The sequence below is a fragment of the Monodelphis domestica genome, chromosome 1 (genome assembly GCF_027887165.1).
Source record: "Monodelphis domestica isolate mMonDom1 chromosome 1, mMonDom1.pri, whole genome shotgun sequence".
Lineage (NCBI taxonomy): Eukaryota > Metazoa > Chordata > Mammalia > Didelphimorphia > Didelphidae > Monodelphis > Monodelphis domestica.
In genome coordinates, this window is record NC_077227.1 from 126,044,889 (window position 1) to 126,063,997 (window position 19,109).

Below are 19,109 nucleotides of genomic sequence, written 5' to 3' on the forward strand. Positions count from 1 at the left end.
CCTGCTGTATCCCTGAGCAAGTCACTTAATCCCTACTGCCCAGCCCTGACTGTCTTCTACCTTGGAACCAACACCAAGAACCAATTCTAAGACAGAAGTTGAGAGCTTAAAATTAAAAAAAACTGGAAACGAAGTGGGTTCCCCATTAACTGAGAGAGAAAGGTGGAATAAACTGTGTTATGATGGAATATTATTGTCATAAGAAACAACGAATACGAGGAATTCAGAGATGCACAAGAAGATGTGTGTGAATGAAGAACGAAGAAGACATAACCGAGTGAACAATCTACACAAGTACAATCATTTAAATCAAAGAAATCTTTATAAAAAGAGGCCAAACCCATTCTAGCTGCAGTTATCACTTAGTCCCAGAGAAAACATAATGAAACACATTTTTTCCTAATTGGCACAGATGTAAAGGACTATAAAATTGAAATGTTGCCCAGCTTCAGATGAGGTTGTTTTTATTGGTTAGTTTGCTTAACTATTTTTTAAATAATGGAGGATTTTGAATAGAAAGAAAAGTATTTTGAGAAGTTTAAAAAACAAGAAGCATTAAAAAGTGTTTTAATCTGTACATTTTATCCAGTTTTATATATTTCAAAGCCCTTTCATATCCATTATCTGATTTGATACTTAGAATAACTCAATAAGATAACTGTATTCATCTTACAGTTGAGGAAGCAAATAGACTTCGAATAATTGAATTTTGTGCCCAAGATTATGTCTCTAGTTGGGGAGAAAAACCATGTCTAGAATTCAAGTTTCCTAACTCCTAAGTTCAAGACCCTTTCTACTCAACTAGAGACATAATCTTGGGCACAAAATTTAATTATTCGAAGTCTATTTGCTTCCTCAACTGTAAGATGTCCATTGGGTTTCCATATGAGAGCTATAGATAGTGACCATACTGTAGGGTTCAGGAAAGCCTCGAGTCGTGTGACTTTTACTCACTTACTTTGTCACTTTAATTAAATAGAAAATCTCCCTTATCGATCCTCATTTCATAGAATCACAGCAATGTCAGATCAGGAAAGGACACAACAGAGATCAGATAAAACTCTTGTTTTATAAATAAAGAAACCAAATCCTAGATTATTGATGATGAAAAGATGGCTCCCTCTTAAGAGAGGAGGCTGGCTATCGGTTCACAACGAGACATACATTATCAGACATTGTGACTCTATTCATTTGTTTTGCTTGCTGTATTTATTACAATAAAGGATACTAAAAATTACTGAGAAATTTAGAGCATCCATAAAACATAAAAGAAAAGGAACTAATATCTAGAAAGTTGAAGTGACTTGCCCAAAGCCATACACCATCATTTAGAAGTAGAACCAGAACCCACATCTCCATCTGTTGTGTCCTGACTCAGTATTCTTTCTACCATACCATGATGCCTCTCATAGATCCTTTCTTCTCTTACCAGAACAAAAACTTCCTATTTCACAAATTTCCTAACTTGGGCATCACCAGAAAAGCAAAACACCAATTTAAATCATGAAAATGGTTACCAAAAGAGTAAGAGTGTTTCTTCATCTATAATCCCACCTCTAGAGGGCATACAGTGAATAATGCAAGAAAGCATCAGAAAAATCCAAAGACTTGTACAACAATTTTTCTCCCATCGCCAACTTTCACAATATTGATTCCTTGCCATTCAAGGAACAAAAAATAATTATTCGTCCCCTATTATATTCAAAAGTCTATAGGCACCACAAAGAAGTATAAGACCCGGCCCCTGCCCTAAAGGAACTTTGAATAAATTGGGGAGAAAAGATGAACCAAGTGAAAATTGTAAAAAGTTTTTAATAGTTTTAAAAAAGCTGACAATAAGAGATATCATAAGGCAGGTCATTATTAATTATCAGATGAATTATATAGACTGGTACTTCTCACAGTGTGTTCTGTAGAACCTTACTGGTTCCATTTGATGTAAACAAGAATTCCATGAGAAAGTAGCAAGTTATATTCCTCCCCTCCTAAAAAACTAAGGCCCCCTTTTCTCTTCTGACACTGCCACCACACTGGTGCAGGCCATTATCATTTCATATCTGAACTATTGCAATAATCTTCTGATTGGACTCCCTATCTTAAAGACTCCCCAATCTAGTCTATCCTCCACTTACTAGTTGTCTTCCTTACACCCACATCTAAAACTGTCATCCTCTATTCAATCAATTTCAGTGGCTCCCTCTGGAATCAAATAGCTAGAATCAAATATAAAATCCTCCACTTTAGAAAAAAATCAAATTTTCCTCTGAATGTAGATAATGTTTTAAATTAAAAAAAGAAACTTTGGGCTCTTAAAGGCAAAGCTCTTAATCCTATTTGCCTCAGTTTCATCTCTAAAATGAGCTGGAGAAGAAAATGCAAAACCATTTCATTATCTTCACCAAGAAAACCCCAAATGAAGTCATGAAGAGTCAGACACAACTGAACAATAATAGTCTGACCCCTTAATACCTTCTACTCTTATTCTCCTCTCTTCTGTGTACTCCACCATCCAGTAATGCCAGTCTCCTTGATAGGCAAGACACTTCATCTTCTGATTATACTTTTTCCTTGGGTGAATCCCATGCCTAGAATTCTGTACCTCCTCATCTCTATCCTCTAGCTTCTCTAAGTAGCATTAGAATTAAATTTACAATATTCCTCACATCCACTTGTCAAGTAAACTTGTCCCAAAAAAAAGGAGGTGATATTTATCTGGCATGATCTCTTCTGTACCTCTAATTTGTTTATGTCACCTTTTATAACTAAGTTGGATACCTATTTGGACATTAGCTTAGTAATATAGTATGAGAATCTGGCATGAGCTTTTTTTTTTTTAAACCTTTACCTTCCTTTGTGGAATCAATACTGTGTATTGGCTCCAGGGCAGAAGAGTGGTAAGGGCTAGGCAAAGGGGGTTAAGTGACTTGCCCAGGGTCACACAGCTGGAAGGCATGAGCTATTCTTAATAAAACCAAACTGATTATCTGTGACCATTGCTTCCTCTTCCAGTTGTTAACTAACCATCTCTTTAATATGTTCTAGAATTTTGCTAAGAAACAAAATCAAGCTCTTTGACCTATAGCATACAGACTCCATTCCTCCCCTTTTTGGAAAATCAGGACAACAATTGGACTTCCCAATCCTACAGTAGCTCTCCAGTTCTCTACGACCTTTCAAAAAATCACCGAGTAGCTCAGCAATAACATGCACCAGTTATTTCAGTACTCCATTGGAGAATTCATCTGTGGACACTGAGTGTCCACAACCAGGTGCTCCTTTACAACCTCCTTATTTTGAGTATTAAATCCCTATTAGTCATTTTCATTCTATCCTTTCCCATTCTCATCAGAGAAAGTAGAAACAAGACAAGAGTTGAGAAGCTTGGCACCAGTTTTCAATCCTCCTATCCTTCCGAAGCAACTGGACTGTCCCATATCAGATTGGTCTCTTTTCCTCCATATAGCTTTAAAAAAATCTCTTTTTCATTAGTCTTCGGTTCTCATCAGTAGTCTTGGCTGATCAGAGTTTTAGTCCTTGTGACCCTATTCCTACAGCTAAGGCCAAACAACAAAAGCCTTGCTTTTGCATTCATCTTCTGTTACCAAACTCCCAACAAGGGCGCTAGTATTCCTGTCTAGAATTCAAATGACCTCATTTCCCAACCGTTTGGGTTGACCATTCCATAGCCACACCCCTGAGAAAGTCCATAGACTACTCATAGAAGTTGAGCCAACCATTCTCCAAAGCCAGCAGCAGGAAATGAGCGGTAAGAGAATTAATGCAACTATGGTGAATCAAACTACTAGAATCCAAAACCTTCTTGAGGCAGAGGGAGCAGAGTTGGAGAAATATTCCTAATAGAACTGGACCCTCCTCCTGGATTCTACTCAATTCAACACATATTTATTCCAGAAAGTAAAGGCTTTTTGTTCAATTTTTTTAGGAAAATATATGCAAGTCACATTTCTAGCTCTATTCAGCATTAAGAGTCAGAATCACATAACTGTTTAGGGATAAAATACTAACTTTCCCCAGCCTTGGCTAAATTATCTAACTCTGAAAAGTAACTGCACCCTAACGAGGCAAAGGAAGGAGAAGATAATAAAGCAGATGTCATTTTCAGTGTCGACCCTAAATTAAAGCATCCAATACAGGTTTTTTTTTTATTTTTAATTCTTTTCAATGAACAAAAATTCTCTGTCACATGCTCAGCTCTTATTTAAACTAAAACAAAAAACTTGTAACAAATAAGCATGGTTAAGAAAAACAAATTCCTGCCTGAGTAGGAACAAGGCAAGAAGTTCTAACCTGGAGATCCCCAAAGTCAGGATTTGTGAAGTTCAATGAGGAAAAAAAATCTCTATTTCCACTAACCTCTAATTGAAATTTACCATTTCCCTCAATTATTTAAAAAACATGATTCTAAGAAGATGTCTGTCTATAGGCTTCAACAGACCGCCAGTGGGGTCCATGACAAACAAAAAGTGAAGAATCCTTGATCTGGGGCTAGTGCTCAATACATTCCATACCCATATCCACATCCTGCAAAGCTCCTGAAGTTTGGTTTGCTTCCTTTCTACCTCTCCCCTAGATGTTATATTAACAGCTATTAGCAGTACTGAAGAGCCAAACTCTATCCACCTTATCAAATTGGCTACTTCATTACTTGAGCAGAGAAACCTAATGATTTGAAAACATGGCTTGTTAAAAAAAATTTTTAAACATAAATTCTAAGTCATTCTAAGTGGGACAGCTGATCAAATTGTGATACATGAATTCAATGATTATTACAGTGCTGTGAGAAATGATAAATATTGGAACAGCTAGGTGGCTCAATGGATAGAGATTAGAGCCTAGTGAAAGGAGGGGCTGGGTTCAAATCTGCCTTCAGATACTTCCTCACTGTGTGATCCTGGGCAAATCATTTAAACCCAACTGCCTAGCCATTATGCTGTTCTGCCTTTGATTCTAAGGCAGAAGGTATAGGTTTTTTAAAAAAGTCATTCCAAATGATGAAATGAGGGGCTAGTCTATAAGTAAAGGGAACTTAATTGCATGGGATTCCATTTCTTGGCTGTTCAGAGGTTTTGGGAAGGACTCACTCTGTAGACCAGGGGCTTCCTAACCATTTTTATGAATTGGATTGCTTTGGCAGTGTGGTCAAACCAATGGGCTCCTTCTCTGAATAATGTTTTGCAATATATAAAACAATACATAAAATTACAATGGAAATGAACTATATTGAAATAATTACCAAAAGAAAATTTAAACAACTTCCCAGAGGAGGTTAAAAGCCCTCCTTCTAGACCTAAGCTATACTGTGCATAGTTCAGGTCTCTATGTGACTTCATTTCTAGATAAAGAAATCTCTGAGAATTTTGCATTAAGGAGCTGGTATTTAATATTGCCTTCTCTTACAACAAAAACAACTATGGTAGCTTCCAGCTCTTCTTTCCAATTTCATTGTATTTTTAAATGTCCCCTTTGAGGGGGTGGGGAGGTAACACCTTTAAGCACACTGTTTTTTTAAATGCTCAAAGTAATAGCTTAAATTACAGGCTCCCCTCTTTTTAGCTAGATAAATAGTAACAATTTTCCTCAAGCCAATCACTGTTCTCCAAAACTTTAGGAACAATGTGAGGTCAACAAATAAGCTAAAAATGCAAACAAGCCTAATTCTTTCTAAGCTTTTCAGAGCATCTGCACTGGGTGTCTCCCATACCTATCTTGGTCAGGAGGAACAGAAAAATATCTGATGTTAAAATATGTTCTTGAGCTGTCTACTCCAATTTTGCTGAACTTTCCTTGTGCTAAAGGTCTGTGGCTGCCTGCCCCATCTTGAGTGGCTTCTACAATTGGGTCACTAAAGAGAAAAATCAACCAACTTTCTAGCTTTTGCTCTACAAACACTACTTCATTGGATCTGATGGAATGCCTGCGGTAAGTAAGTGTTAGCTTCATTTGAAAGAAGGAGGCTCCTTTCAGGTATAAATTTATGATCCTTTGAACTAAACTGAGGCTCAGAGCAGGTGACTACTTGATTAGTCCGTTAGGCAATTGGGTAGGATTTTCAATCACTCAATAAACGTTCATTAAGCACCCCCGTGTGCCTAGCACAGAGCTAATCACTGGAACTCAAGTCTCCCTCAACTCCAAGTACAGATTGTGTCCCACACCACAGCAATTTATAAGCATTGCAGAGACCCAGCAGAACATAAACCTTTTGTGGGCTGAGCCTATTCCACCTGTCTTTTATTCTTCAAAGCTAAGGTATAATAGGCACTTAAAGAAACGTTAGATGAATGTTACACTACTTAGATTCCTCCACTACCAACCCACCAACCACCTGCACTTCAGCCTCCATCTCCAGCATGAGGATCTTGGCTTTTGATTGGTGAATCTTCACCATTTCTAATCTGATGTAGGCATATAGCACCATACCACCCCTACTCCCCAATACACACGTTATTCCCCAGCTATCTTCCTACCACGCCACCCTAAGCTTTCACCCTCTTTCTCTGGGAAAAAAAAAAAAACAAATTAACCCACCACTCCATAACCAAATCCCTGCTTTCCGCCTCGGGCTCAAAGAAGAATAATTCAATTAATTTCCCATGCTAGGAAAGGTCTGTCAAATACTTGCTCTAGGCTGCCACTTTTGGTCCTCCAGATTTCCCGCAGATTTCTCCCTTCGGTAAGAGACGTCCTCCCTCCTTACTTGAATGTAAGCTCCTTGAAGGCAAAGGCTGTATCTTGCATTTGTATCCCCAGTGCTAAGCACGGGAAGCGTTAAGCGGTTAATAAATGTTTCTTCATGCATTTGTCGAAGATTCAAAACCTCAGTCTGCCGCCCAAGCACCAATCTCAGCTCGGGAGCGATGGGATCAACATTTTTAAAAGCGCAAAACGCTTTACATGCATTATCTCTCTCCCTTGAGCCTCACGACTCCGTATTAGGTAACACATATTGTCCCCATTTTATAGATAAGGAAACTGAACCTCAGAAAAGTTAAGTGACTCAGATAACCAAACGCGGCATTCGAAGCCCGTCATTCCAGGTTCAAAGTGAACCATTCTTTCCACTCGGCCTCTAGAGTTTGCATTTACCTGGGAATCTATCACAGTGTTCTGCAGAGGACGATGGTTTAATAAAGGTCCGCCAAACACTAGCTTAAAATTAACTTCAGTTACGGCGGGGGAAGGGGTGTAGTCGAGGTCAGAATGCCGCAGGTGCAACTGCAAGGGGAAGAGGCGCACAACCCACCCTGCAGAGGAAGCTGGCCCCTGCCCCCCAACCTCACCCCAGCCCAGCGCCCAGAAAGCTCTGACCCTTACTCCCCTCCGCAACCCGCACCTCAAGGTTGCAGTTTGGAGATGCTCCCTTTCCCAGCTGAGGCTCCGTCCCCGTCTAGCCTGTGGTTGCAGCCCAGTCTGATTCCGGCCAGTAGCAGCAACCTCAACCATCACCAGCCCTAACTCCCGGCAAAAAGTCTCCTCGGGCGTAAATTTCAATCAGAACCGCTGGGAGGATCCGCGCTGCAATTGGTCAGCTCTGGTGATGCTCCGCCCCTTGCGCGGGAGGCGCTGCGTCCTCGGTTCTTGAGCTAGAGAAAGGTTCCTGGGATGAGTGCTTCGGCTGAGTTGAGGCGGTTGCGGCCAGACGGAAGAATGAAAGTTGCCAAGGTGGAGTGGCGGGGCGATGTCATGGGAACTAGGTGCCACGGACATTAGGAACGAAATCTCATCAGAAACCGTGCATGAGGGTTTACTCCTGCCCCTTTCCAGGTGGCTAACCCCGGCAGTGTTCAGGCCTTTTTAACACCTCGAAAAAAGAAAAAATATCCTGCAGTTAATAACCCTTTAGAAAAGGGAAGATCTGCGTCCCCGCGGCCAACGCCACGCCTCCACATTTGTATTCACCAAGTCTCTCCAAATGTATTCTATTCCTCCTCCAACCAGCCTTCACACTACTGTTAAAGCAATCCTCTCTGCACATATCTGAACATGTCACTCTTCTGCTCTAAAAACTTCTGTCTCCCTAGTGTCAGCCAAATAAAATTCTGAATCTTTTGCCTAGATTCAAGGCCCTCCACTCTACCTTTCCCACAAAATGTTATACTATACTCCACTGTACTCCTTATACTGGAGCCAAACTGGATGAATTCATTTCCTACATACATCCAGCATTTCCACAAGTCAGTGCCTTTGCTCAAACTGCCTTCCCTTCAATTTTGGAATTCCTACCCAACTCATCTACCTCTTATGAAACTTTTTCCTCAGTCCATGTGGGTGATTATCATTCCCCTCTCTCCCACACTTCAAATAACACTTTGTTCTGCGCCACTAAAGTGCTTTTACATTATAGTGTATATACATGTATTGCGCTTACATATAGCATTTCTTGTACTTTATTGTAAAACCTGTAAGGGAAAGGACCTTTGTCTTATTTATACCTGTATCTTACTCCTCAGTACAGCTCCCTCTGCATGCAGTAGCTGCTTAATCAATGGCTGTTGAATTTGTGGAAATGAAGTCAACATTCATGTTTACCTAATATTGTTTATTCTTTCCTTAATTTCTCTGTCTCGGTTTCCTCATCTGTGAAATTAGGAATTTGGACTTAGATGACTTCCAAGTCCGCTTCCAGCTCCAAATCTATGATGCTATGACATCTTTAGAGGACTGTCCGAAGGAGTTGATCTCCTTTCTTTTTTTTTTTCCCATTTGAATTAGTTTATTTAGTCAATTTAGAACATTATTCCTTGGTTACAATAATCACATTATTTCCATCCCTCCCCTCCACCCACCCTTGGGGCAATTTCATTGGGTATTACTTGTGTCCTTGATCAGAACCTATTTCCATGTTGTTGTTTGCACTAGGATGTTCATTTAGAGTCTACATCCCCAACCATATCCCTTTGATCCATGTGTTCAAGCAGTTATTTTTCTTCAGTGTTTTTACTCCCAGTGTTTCCTCTGAATGTGGATAGTGGTTTTTCCCTAGATCCCTCCAAGTTGTTCAGTGTCACTGCATTGCCACTAATGGAGAAGTCCTTTACATTTGATTGTACCACAGTGTATCAGTCTCTGTGTACAATGTTTTCCTGATTCTGCTCCTCTCACTCTGCATCACTTCCTGGAGGTTATTCCTGTCTCCATGGAATTCCTCCACTTTATTATTCCTTTGAGCACAATAGTATTCCATCACCAACATATACCACAATTGGTTCAGCCATTCCCCAATTGAAGGGCATCCCCTCATTTTCCAATTTTTTGCCACCACAAAGAACACAGCTATGAATATTCTTGTACAACTCTTTTTCCTTATTATCTCTTTGGGGTACAAACCCAGCAGTGCTATGGCTGGATCATAGTGCAGACAGTCTTTTATCACCCTCTGGGCATAGTTCCAAATTGCCTTTCAGAATGGTTGGATCAATTCACAACTCCACCAGCAATGCATTAATGTCCCAACTTTGCCAACTTTTGCTCTGACCTTTGTCAGAGGTTTTCGTAATGAAGATTGCTTCCCAATTTGTTGCTTCCCTTCTAATTTGGGATGCATTAGTTTTGTTTGTACAAAACCTTTTTAGTTTGATGTAATCAAAATTATTGATTTTACATGTTGTGATTTTTTTCTAGCTCTTGCTTGGTTTTAAAGTCTTTCCTTTCCCAAAGATCTGACAAGTGTTCTGTGTTCACCTAATTTGCTTATAGTTTCCTTCTTTATATTCAGGTCAGCTGATCTCCTTTCAAAACTATCTGAGATACCAATATTGTTTTTCTCAACCATTTCATTTTAGCATTAAATGAAGATTTTCAGTGTCTTCATAGTCTTCAACTTCTTCCTCTTCAGTTTTGGGAAATTCTTGATTTTATTTAACCTAGAGTCAGGGATAAAGTTATTTCTTACTATTTCCCTGACTGGTCAGTCATATGATGTGACTTATAACTAAAAATACCAATGTCAGAAAACAGTAGGAATTTTTAGCCCAAAAACTGCTAAAATATATCCACTTTTATTATATAGTACTGATTAATGCTTAATGAAAGCATTCATGTCTTTGTTCATTTCATATCTTCTAGTTTTCCCATTTTGATGGTCAATACCAACTGCAAGGAATCATTATATTAAGTGGGTTATTGTATTTCCACTGCCACTTTATCTTGCTTCCTGTGGTGTCAAGGAAGTCACCATAACAAGGTGCTACTTGCTTTCCTATCCTCTGGGTCAAGTTGATCATAACAATGATTTTCAGTAGGGGGTGAGGGGGGTCTGCAACCAGAGGCTGCTCTATTTCTTTGACCCTTACAAGCAGTTGCTTCACCTTTAAACTATCCTAATCAGTGGTACCACCAGAACCTAATTAGCCTCAGGGTTATCATTATTATTATCATTATAATATATTATCAATATTATTATTATTTCTATAATCATAACACAAAAATATAAATGTAAATATTAACCTATTAAAATCTACTCTCTTTTTTTTGCTCCAAATGGTATTTTGCCATTATATTCTAACTTCATTTAATTATAACAACCAATGTTTTTTTCTTCATTTTTTTCTTCTGAACTAAATCATCAAAAAGCAGCAATTCCAACAAAAGAGGATTGTATATAAAATCTGATTCTCCATGAATACTGGGGGTGGGTGGGAATTAAATATATAATTTCACACATTTTCAAAACTGTCCTTTATGTTTGTGCTTCCTTCTGAATTTATTTCTATTCATTTAAAACATATTTAAATTGCATTTTGATGGGGTTTGGTTTGGGGAGGGGGGTGGGCATCACTATTGTCAAACGATACTCTCCTTCCTTATACTCCTCTCTCAATTAAAAGGAAAAAACCCTCATAAGTATGATCAAACAAAAGGACTCCACAATGGTCACGTCCAAAAAAAAATCTATTTGTACACCGAGTGTATCACCTCTATATCAGGAAGTGAGTAACATGCTTCACCCATGAGTCCTCTCCAAGGGAGACTGCAATTTCTTCCTTGAGAATAGTAGACAAATAATGAGACTAAGCACTCTCCAGTCCCTGAAATGAGTATCAGCTTAGAATTATATATGTCTCTCTAAAATTGCTGGTCTAAGGGCCAGATGTTTAGGTTCAAAACAAAAGGCTATTTCTCTAGTTGTTATTTCTTAAAGGAGGAGGATTATTCCAAGCTTTACTTGCTGGCTTGGCCCTTTCCCACAAAATGCATGTTACACAAAAGATTTTTTTTAATGGCAAATAACAAGGACAACTCTGAGGGACTTATGAGAAAAAATGCTATCTACATCTAGAGAAAGAACTATGGAAGTAGAAATCCAGAAGAAAAATATATGATTTATATAGGTATATGATTTGGATTTTTGGTTTTAAAAGATTACTCTCTTACAAAAATGAATGATATGGAAATAGGATTTGAGTGATAATATATGTATAACCCAGTGAAATTGCTTATCAACTCCAAGAGGGAAGAGGGGAGGGAGACAACAAGAATCATATAACTATGGGGGGAAATTTTGTTTTAATAACAAATTTCAAATGGCAAATAACAAGTAAACCTATCAAATCAAATAGTAAGCACAAATTAGAGATATTATGCAAATTAGAATATATCAGAAAATACACAAGAGTGAATGAGCCCTCCTACTGGGAATGAGATCTCCTACTGGGAATGAGATATATTACCTTAAACCAATAAAGAAGTTGGATCTTACCCAACCAAAAATTCTCTCCAGTTCTCCAGGAGGAGGCAAAAAAAAAAATTTGTTAAGAAGTATCTTCCCCCAATCTGCATCTTCCAAAATTTCTTTCTCTGTCTTTCTCATCAATCTCAAAAAAATCTGCCAAATGAAGAACATGGAAATATGTATTTCATGACAGTACTGGTATAACCTATATCAGAATATTTACCACCTGGGGAATGAGGGAGGGGAAGGAAGGGAGAAAAGAGAATCTGATCACAAGTGTCAGATAATAATTTTTAAAAATTGTTTCTACATAGAATTGAAAAATAAATTGCTTGCCAAACTGTTTATCCTTTTTTAAAAATGTCTTTCCTCTCCAGAAGCTCCAAGACCAACTCTGCCTCTTACCCCCATACATGTCTGTTCCCCAGCATCAGTATTCTCTTATCCAATTAGAACAATTTCATTCAAAATGCCCCAGCCTTGCTTGGGTTCTTTACACAATAACAGTGTTAAAACAAACAGCTTTGAAAGACTTATTGAGTAATCATTGCAAAGACCAAACATAATTTTCTACAGGACAAAAGCTTAAGCATGCTATCTGTTTTCTGACAGATATGATAGAGTCAAGTTGCAGAATGAGACATTTTCAGATAAAATGTGGAAATGTTTTTTATTATGAATATTATTAGAAATATTTCTTTTCTTTTTTCTCAGTTTGGAAGAGGAGGGGAAAGTGAGAGAAGTGAGAGGTTAGCCAGAGGTGGAAAGAAGGAAGGAACTCATTGAATTATGTTTTTAAAAAGAGAAAAAAGGCTAGATGAATCACAAATAGGACATCTTGAAAAGTAACATGTTTTGAATACACATATAAAACCTATATTGGACTGCTTATCTCTGCAGGGAAGGAAGAGAATGGCTAGGAGGGAAAGGAGAGAAAGAGGGTCAGAAAGGGAAGAATTTGGAATTCAAAACTTTTTTAATTACTTAAAATTTGTTTTCACATGTAATAGGGAAAAATACTTTTTTTTTAATTTTTATTTTTTTTATTTTTTTTTATTTTTTTTATTTTTTTTTAAAATATATTTTATTTGATCATTTCCAAGCATTATTCGTTATAGACATAGATCATTTTCTTTTCCTCCCCCCCACCCCCCATAGCCGACGCGTAAGTCCACTGGGCATTAGATGTTTTCTTGATTTGAACCCATTGCTTTGTTGATAGTATTTGCATTAGAGTGTTCATTTAGAGTCTGTCCTCTGTCATGTCCCCTCAACCTCTGTATTCAGGCAGTTGCTTTTCCTCGGTGTTTCCACTCCCATAGTTTATCCTTTGCTTATGAATGGTGTTTTTTTTTCTCCTGGATCCCTGAAAGTTGTTCAGGGACATTACACCGCCCCTAATGGAGAAGTCCATTACGTTCGATTATACCACAGTGTATTAGTCTCTGTGTACAATGTTCTCCTGGTTCTGCTCCTCTCGCTCTGCATCACTTCCTGGAGGTTGTTCCAGTCTCCATGGAACTTCTCCACTTTATTATTCCTTTTTGCACAATAGTATTCCATCACCAACATATACCACAATTTGTTCAGCCATTCCCCAATTGATGGGCATCCCCTCGTTTTCCAGTTTTGGGCCACCACAAAGAGGGCAGCTATGAATATTTTTGTACAAGTCTTTGTGTCCATTATCTCTTTGGGGTACAGACCCAGCAGTGCTATGGCTGGGTCAAAGGGTAGATATTCTTTTGTCGCCCTTTGGGCATAGTTCCAAATTGCCCTCCAGAATGGTTGGATCAGTTCACAGCTCCACCAGCAATGAATTAATGTCCCTACTTTGCCACATCCCCTCCAGCATTCATTACTTTCCTTTGCTGTTATGTTAGCCAATCTGCTAGGTGTGAGGTGATACCTCAGAGTTGTTTTGATTTGCATCTCTCTGATTATAAGAGATGTAGAACACTTCTTCATGTGCTTGTTAATAGTTTTGATTTCTTTATCTGAGAACTGCCTATCCATTTCCCTTGCCCATTTATCAATTGGAGAATGGCTTGATTTTTTGTACAATTGATTTAGCTCATTATAAATATGAGTAATTAAACCTTTGTCAGAGGTTTCTATGAAGATTTTTTCCCAATTTGTTGTTTCCCTTCTGATTTTAGTTATATTGGTTTTGTTTGTACAAAAGCTTTTTAGTTTGATGTAGTCAAAATTATTTATTTTACATTTTGTGATTCTTTCTATATCTTGCTTGGTTTTAAGGAAAAATACTTTTTAAAAAATAATGTGTCTAGTTTATTATATATATCTAAAAAGAGAAGTTATATTTAATATTTGTAGTTTTTTGTCCAGCCCTGGGTTCTACCATCTATATAGAAGTGATTGTTTTATTTGCTATTTTTTAAGTTTAGCATGAAAAAATAACAAGAAAAATAAACTCATATAATAAACTCCCATTCTAGTATTACTACTATAAGATAGATTACTTTTCCTAGAATAGAGGCAGAGAATCAAGTATAAATCAAGAATTGCTTTGTCCATCTCTAAATGCACATTTGTAACAAGAAAAAACAAGTATTGTTTTGTAGTATTTTTATGTAGCTATTAGACAGTAACAATGATTACTATAGTCCTTAATTATTTGTAGACTAAACATCTGACTTTGATATTATTCCAGACTCAACGCAGGTCTGAGATGGGAAGGTAGGCAGAAGGTTGAAGTTTAAAACTTCTCATTTACCTTGGAAGCAACGTAGGATGGGGCCAATGGAAAGCAATTATCCCTCTCCTAGGAAAGGACAGACTCAGCTGGATGGGTGTTTTCCAAGTCCCAGATGTACCAAATGCTGTACTAGGTCATACATAGCTTTCTTGTTATCTCATGAGGATTTGACTGGGGGTACTTCCTTTCCCCAAGGAAAGAGATTCTCAGTCTACCAAGTTCCAAAACCCCCCTGAGGTGCTTTTAAACACTTCTCCCAACAGGCTAAAATCTGGTTGCTATGGAGACCAAATCCTCTCTCTTAGACCCAAAAGAACTCATTAATACTAAAGTTGCTGAGGGTCTATCCATCGGTAATGGATTTTTTTCCAAATTGGACTAATACAGGATATCCTGATGACTATCTTTTATTTTATGGGGGGGGGGGGAGGGGACAGTGCTATTTCTGCAGAAACTTCTTTTTCTTCTCTCGTCTGTTGCTTGGATCAGACTTCAGGGATGTTGATTTAAACTCCTACTTGCTTTCTTCTGTCACATGGGCTATCTACCCAAACCCAGCACACCTATCCTATGCCCTTGGGTCTAATCAGAGCTGTCTGCCGATAGATACACTGAGAGCCCGTGTCAGGCGGTAGTGTGTACTGGAATAAGACGCTAGTGGCTGTCCTTAAGTCTTCAAAATACATCAGCCTTTAGCCCGGACCTCAAGCCTGTGACTCAGAGGTAAGAGAAAACTAGAGACCTCTGATCAACTTTCATCCTAGTTGGGTTTGAATTTGTGGTAAACTACATAACCCAGCAGTTTCTGGATTATAGAAGGTGAGGTTTCTATAGTTTTATGGAGGAGATAATGAAAGAATATTTAACTTGCAATATTTTTAGTTCTAGGATGGTTAGGTGGTATAAGTAGATAGAGCACTGGGCCTGGAGTCAGAAAGACCTGAGTTCAAATTTGACCTCATTAGCAGTAAGACCCTGGGCAAGTCCCTTAACCCTATTTGCCTCACTTTGCTCATCTGTAAAATAAGCTGGAGAAGGAAATTTTAAAAAACAAACAAACAAAAAAACTACTCTAGTATCTTGCCAGGAAAATCCCAAATGGAGTCACAAAGAGTTGAAAATGACTGAATAAAAATTCTGAATGACTGAATGACAAGCACTAAAGTCTAGGAAATCAACAATTCTAAAGCCCTTTGCTGCAACTTAGGTAAAATGCTCAGTGCTGCAATATGATGCTCCTCTGAGCCTATAAGATATCTGGGAATTTTAGTGTAATGGTCAGAGCTCCCTGGGATTCTTCCTTTAGTCAAAGGGCCAAGGCGTTATAGGGAAAGGCATGGAGGTAATATACCCATATGTGATATATATATATGCACATACATACTTTTTAAACTTTTTTTAATTTACAAGAATTTGTTTTTTTTTCTCTCTCCCACCTTTCCTTACTCCCAATTTAAAAATAAACAAACAAACCCTTGTAACAAATATGCATAGTCCAGCAAAACAAATATCAGGATCTGTGATTTCACTGGAAGAGATACTCTATCCACCAAAGCAAATTAAAACATCTATTTTTAAAAGATTCTTAGGGGCTCCTATGAAAATTCAGAACCTGCTAACCAAGTCATTAGTAATGAGTCTCTTTGAATTTAGATATTCTGTTCCTCCAGTAGACAAGTCTGTTACTGAGCCCCTCCCTATTTAGACTTTCCAGTATGGTGGGAACTGCCAGAATTTGTACTCTTTTGGCATAGCCTTCCAATAATCAAGGGTCACTTCTAAAGTATGATGAAGCACTGGAGTAGATAAGAATAGGATAAGATAGTCTATATTAAATATCAGCCAGCCACCCATTGCTCACCTTCCATTTTGTTCTACTTTCTCTTTCACAAATATTAGTCCTTTTAACCTAGAAAACTTGGCAGTTTGAACCACTGTCACAAAATCTTTCAACAGCAAGTTATTAGGCAGTAATGAGGAAAACTCAGTCCTCTATCCTTAGGGGTGAGATCTAAGAATCTATAGTGCTTTAGGTCTTTTTTTGTTTTTAGACTTCCTGCTTATGAGATTGGCTAAAGGATCAACAAAGAACAATGGCATATTTAGTACTTGAATTAATATAAAACTGCATGCATAACAGCTGAGACATGAGGCTGACTTCTTCATTTCTGTCCATTGGGCTGCTGCTATACAGCTTCTGGGTGGGTCTGTCCTACCAGACCTCTTCCTCAGGTATAGTTTTCTTCTTGACATCTTTCCCCTTTATTAACCATCACTACCTTACGGTTTTAAACAAAAGCAGGGCACCTTTGTTTCCTTTCCTTCTGAGAGTATACTTATTGGGGGAGGTGACATCAACACTGCCCACTTCCTTGAATATATGTTGAAACTATCCAACACTTCTCCCACTCTCCACAGTTCTGATCCATTATCCACACCTGTGCCAGGCTTTCCGGGATGAGAGTGGACATTATTATCCAGGTTTCTTCTGTCCTCGACTCTCTGATGCCCCAGAAGAAGGCTACTGCTGCCACTTCCAAGATGCAGGAAGTTCCTGTTGTACCCAGACAGAGTTTGAAGAACTGAATCAAGTCAACTTGTCAGCCCTGCCACCTCCACCCATCCTAAGGTGAGCCACCTAGAGTAAGACCAGGGAGCCAGCTTGCTTGGGGCATTATGTGTAGTCACACAGCCCTAGCACTGAATTGGCTTTCTTAGGAACTTTCTTCCTAAGTTTGGGGTCCATCTTCTACACCAGTTGGAAAGAACTCAAAGGCTATCTAGTGCAACCTCTATCTGAACAAACACATCTCTACATTACCACAAGTAGTGATCTAGTCTTTGAAAACCTATAGTAGAAGCAGGTAGGTGGCTTAAAGATTTGAGTTAGGCCAAGAGATGGGAGGTCCTAGGTGCAAATCTGATCTGACACTTCCTAGCTGTATGACTCTGGGCAAGTCATTTAATTACCATTGCCTAGCCCTTACTGTTCTGTTCTTTTGCCTTTGAACCAATAGACTTAGTATAGATTCTAAGAAAGAAGGTAAAGAAAGAAAGAAGGTAAAGAAAGAAAACCTATAGTGAAGTAGGCACACAAACTTCTAAGGATGTCCATTGCACTTTTGGATAACTAAATGTTAAGAAAGTTGCCTTTCCTTAGAATCTAAGTATGTCTCTCAGCAGTTTATACATATTATTGTTATTTTCTGCCCTTTAGGAGGTACACAGAACAGAATGAATGAAAAAGCATTTATTAAAAGTGTTTATTATTTATATCACTCATTGTGCCAAATGCAGGGGATATAACAAGAAAAAAAAAAGACAATCTTTGCTCTCAAGGAGCTCCTACTCATTGTAGGAGACAACACAAAACCAAGTTGAACAGTAGAATAAACAGGAAAGACTGGAAGTCAGGATTCAGCACAGAGTAGATGGGAAAATCAATAGGCCACATATCATGTGATGGGTCTGGAGGGCATAAAGGTCTTTAGAATGCATCAGGATGAGAAAAGGGTAAGGCTTACTGGTCCTCCATCTCACTGAAAGGAATAGGATTAACTCCCATTCAAACTAAGCCTAGTGGGCAGCCAAGAAACCTCAGTTATTGGTGGAGGAAGTGAGGATTTACTTCCAAAACTGGACTTGCCCACCATCACAAAAATAGAGACAGAGCTGGGTCCCATACCCTTATTTACTGACTTTCCAGCCCATTGTCCCATGGTTCCATTCATGTTTTATTAGTTCTAGAACCTTTGCACCTAATGTCATATTTCATTGACTATGCTAAGCCCCACCACCATTTTTCTTAAAGTGAAGTTTATTTGGGTCAAGCCATTTAAACTACCCTCTCTATTCCTGGGCTACATTTGGGGGGGGGGGGAACAAGGGGGAAGAGGGATGGGTGCAGTATTTATTAATATTAATAGGTCAGGTCTGAGATTTCAAACCTAGGACCATATGTGTGTTTTTTCAGCAACTCTGAGTTTCAGAGGAGAAAAGCCCAGCCTAAAATGGCAATGAAAATCGTGCCAACAATGTTAGTAATAGGAATTGGAGAAGAGAAACATTCCTCAAGGCAGGAATGAGTCAGTCAAGCCCTCCTTGGAATCTCACAGGCTTCAGACATCTTAAGATACTGTTTAGTCCTGATCCTCTCATTTTAAGGATGAGGAAACAAAATGTACTGTTCTTAACTCATTAAGACTCGGGTTGGAGCCCCAGTTCTGCCAGGTGTATACCCCTTGGAGGGCCACTTCATTTCCATCACTCATCCCCAAAATGGGGATAACGCTGTCCCAGATTAATTTACAGAGGCAGACAAGGTGGCAAGGAACGCCCTAGATAACCTGTGGTGGGCCTTTGAATACAAGTCTAAGCGCAGGGAAGAGTGCGGGCTCTTGACTCCGCTTTTCCTCTGCCGTCTCCTACAGGGGCCCAGGTCCACTGGTGGCGCTGGGCCTGTACAGTCTGCTTCTCGTGGCACTCATGGCGACGGACCTACTTCACTTTTGCCGGGACCGAAGCCGCCAGATGCACACACCTCGCCGCGCCAGTGGGCACAGAAGACCGAGACGGGCTTCGGGAGGGAAAAGGTGAAAGAGTAGAAAACCTGCTCCCCTCCCCCCCGCCCCTCGGACCTTCGCACCCAGCTAAAACGAGCCGGGTAGGGCCGACGTAGGCAACGTGCACGCTCCAAGT

General features: G+C 39.0%; 1 protein-coding gene across 2 annotated transcripts in view; it reads right to left on the minus strand.

Moving 5' to 3' along the window:
* The window catches only part of LOC100014544 (protein regulator of cytokinesis 1-like), a 43,279-nt gene extending 35,682 nt beyond the window's left edge, over positions 1-7,597 (minus strand). The window contains exon 1 of one of the 2 annotated variants that reach the window (XM_056806209.1): positions 7,355-7,597. In XM_056806209.1, coding sequence (XP_056662187.1) covers positions 7,355-7,464 — 110 coding nt within the window. In that variant the 5' untranslated portion in view covers positions 7,465-7,597. The remainder of the gene's footprint in view (positions 1-7,354) is intronic. The other variant, XM_007479303.3, reaches the window with a different exon arrangement.
* Positions 7,598-19,109: the final 11,512 nt, after the last annotated feature.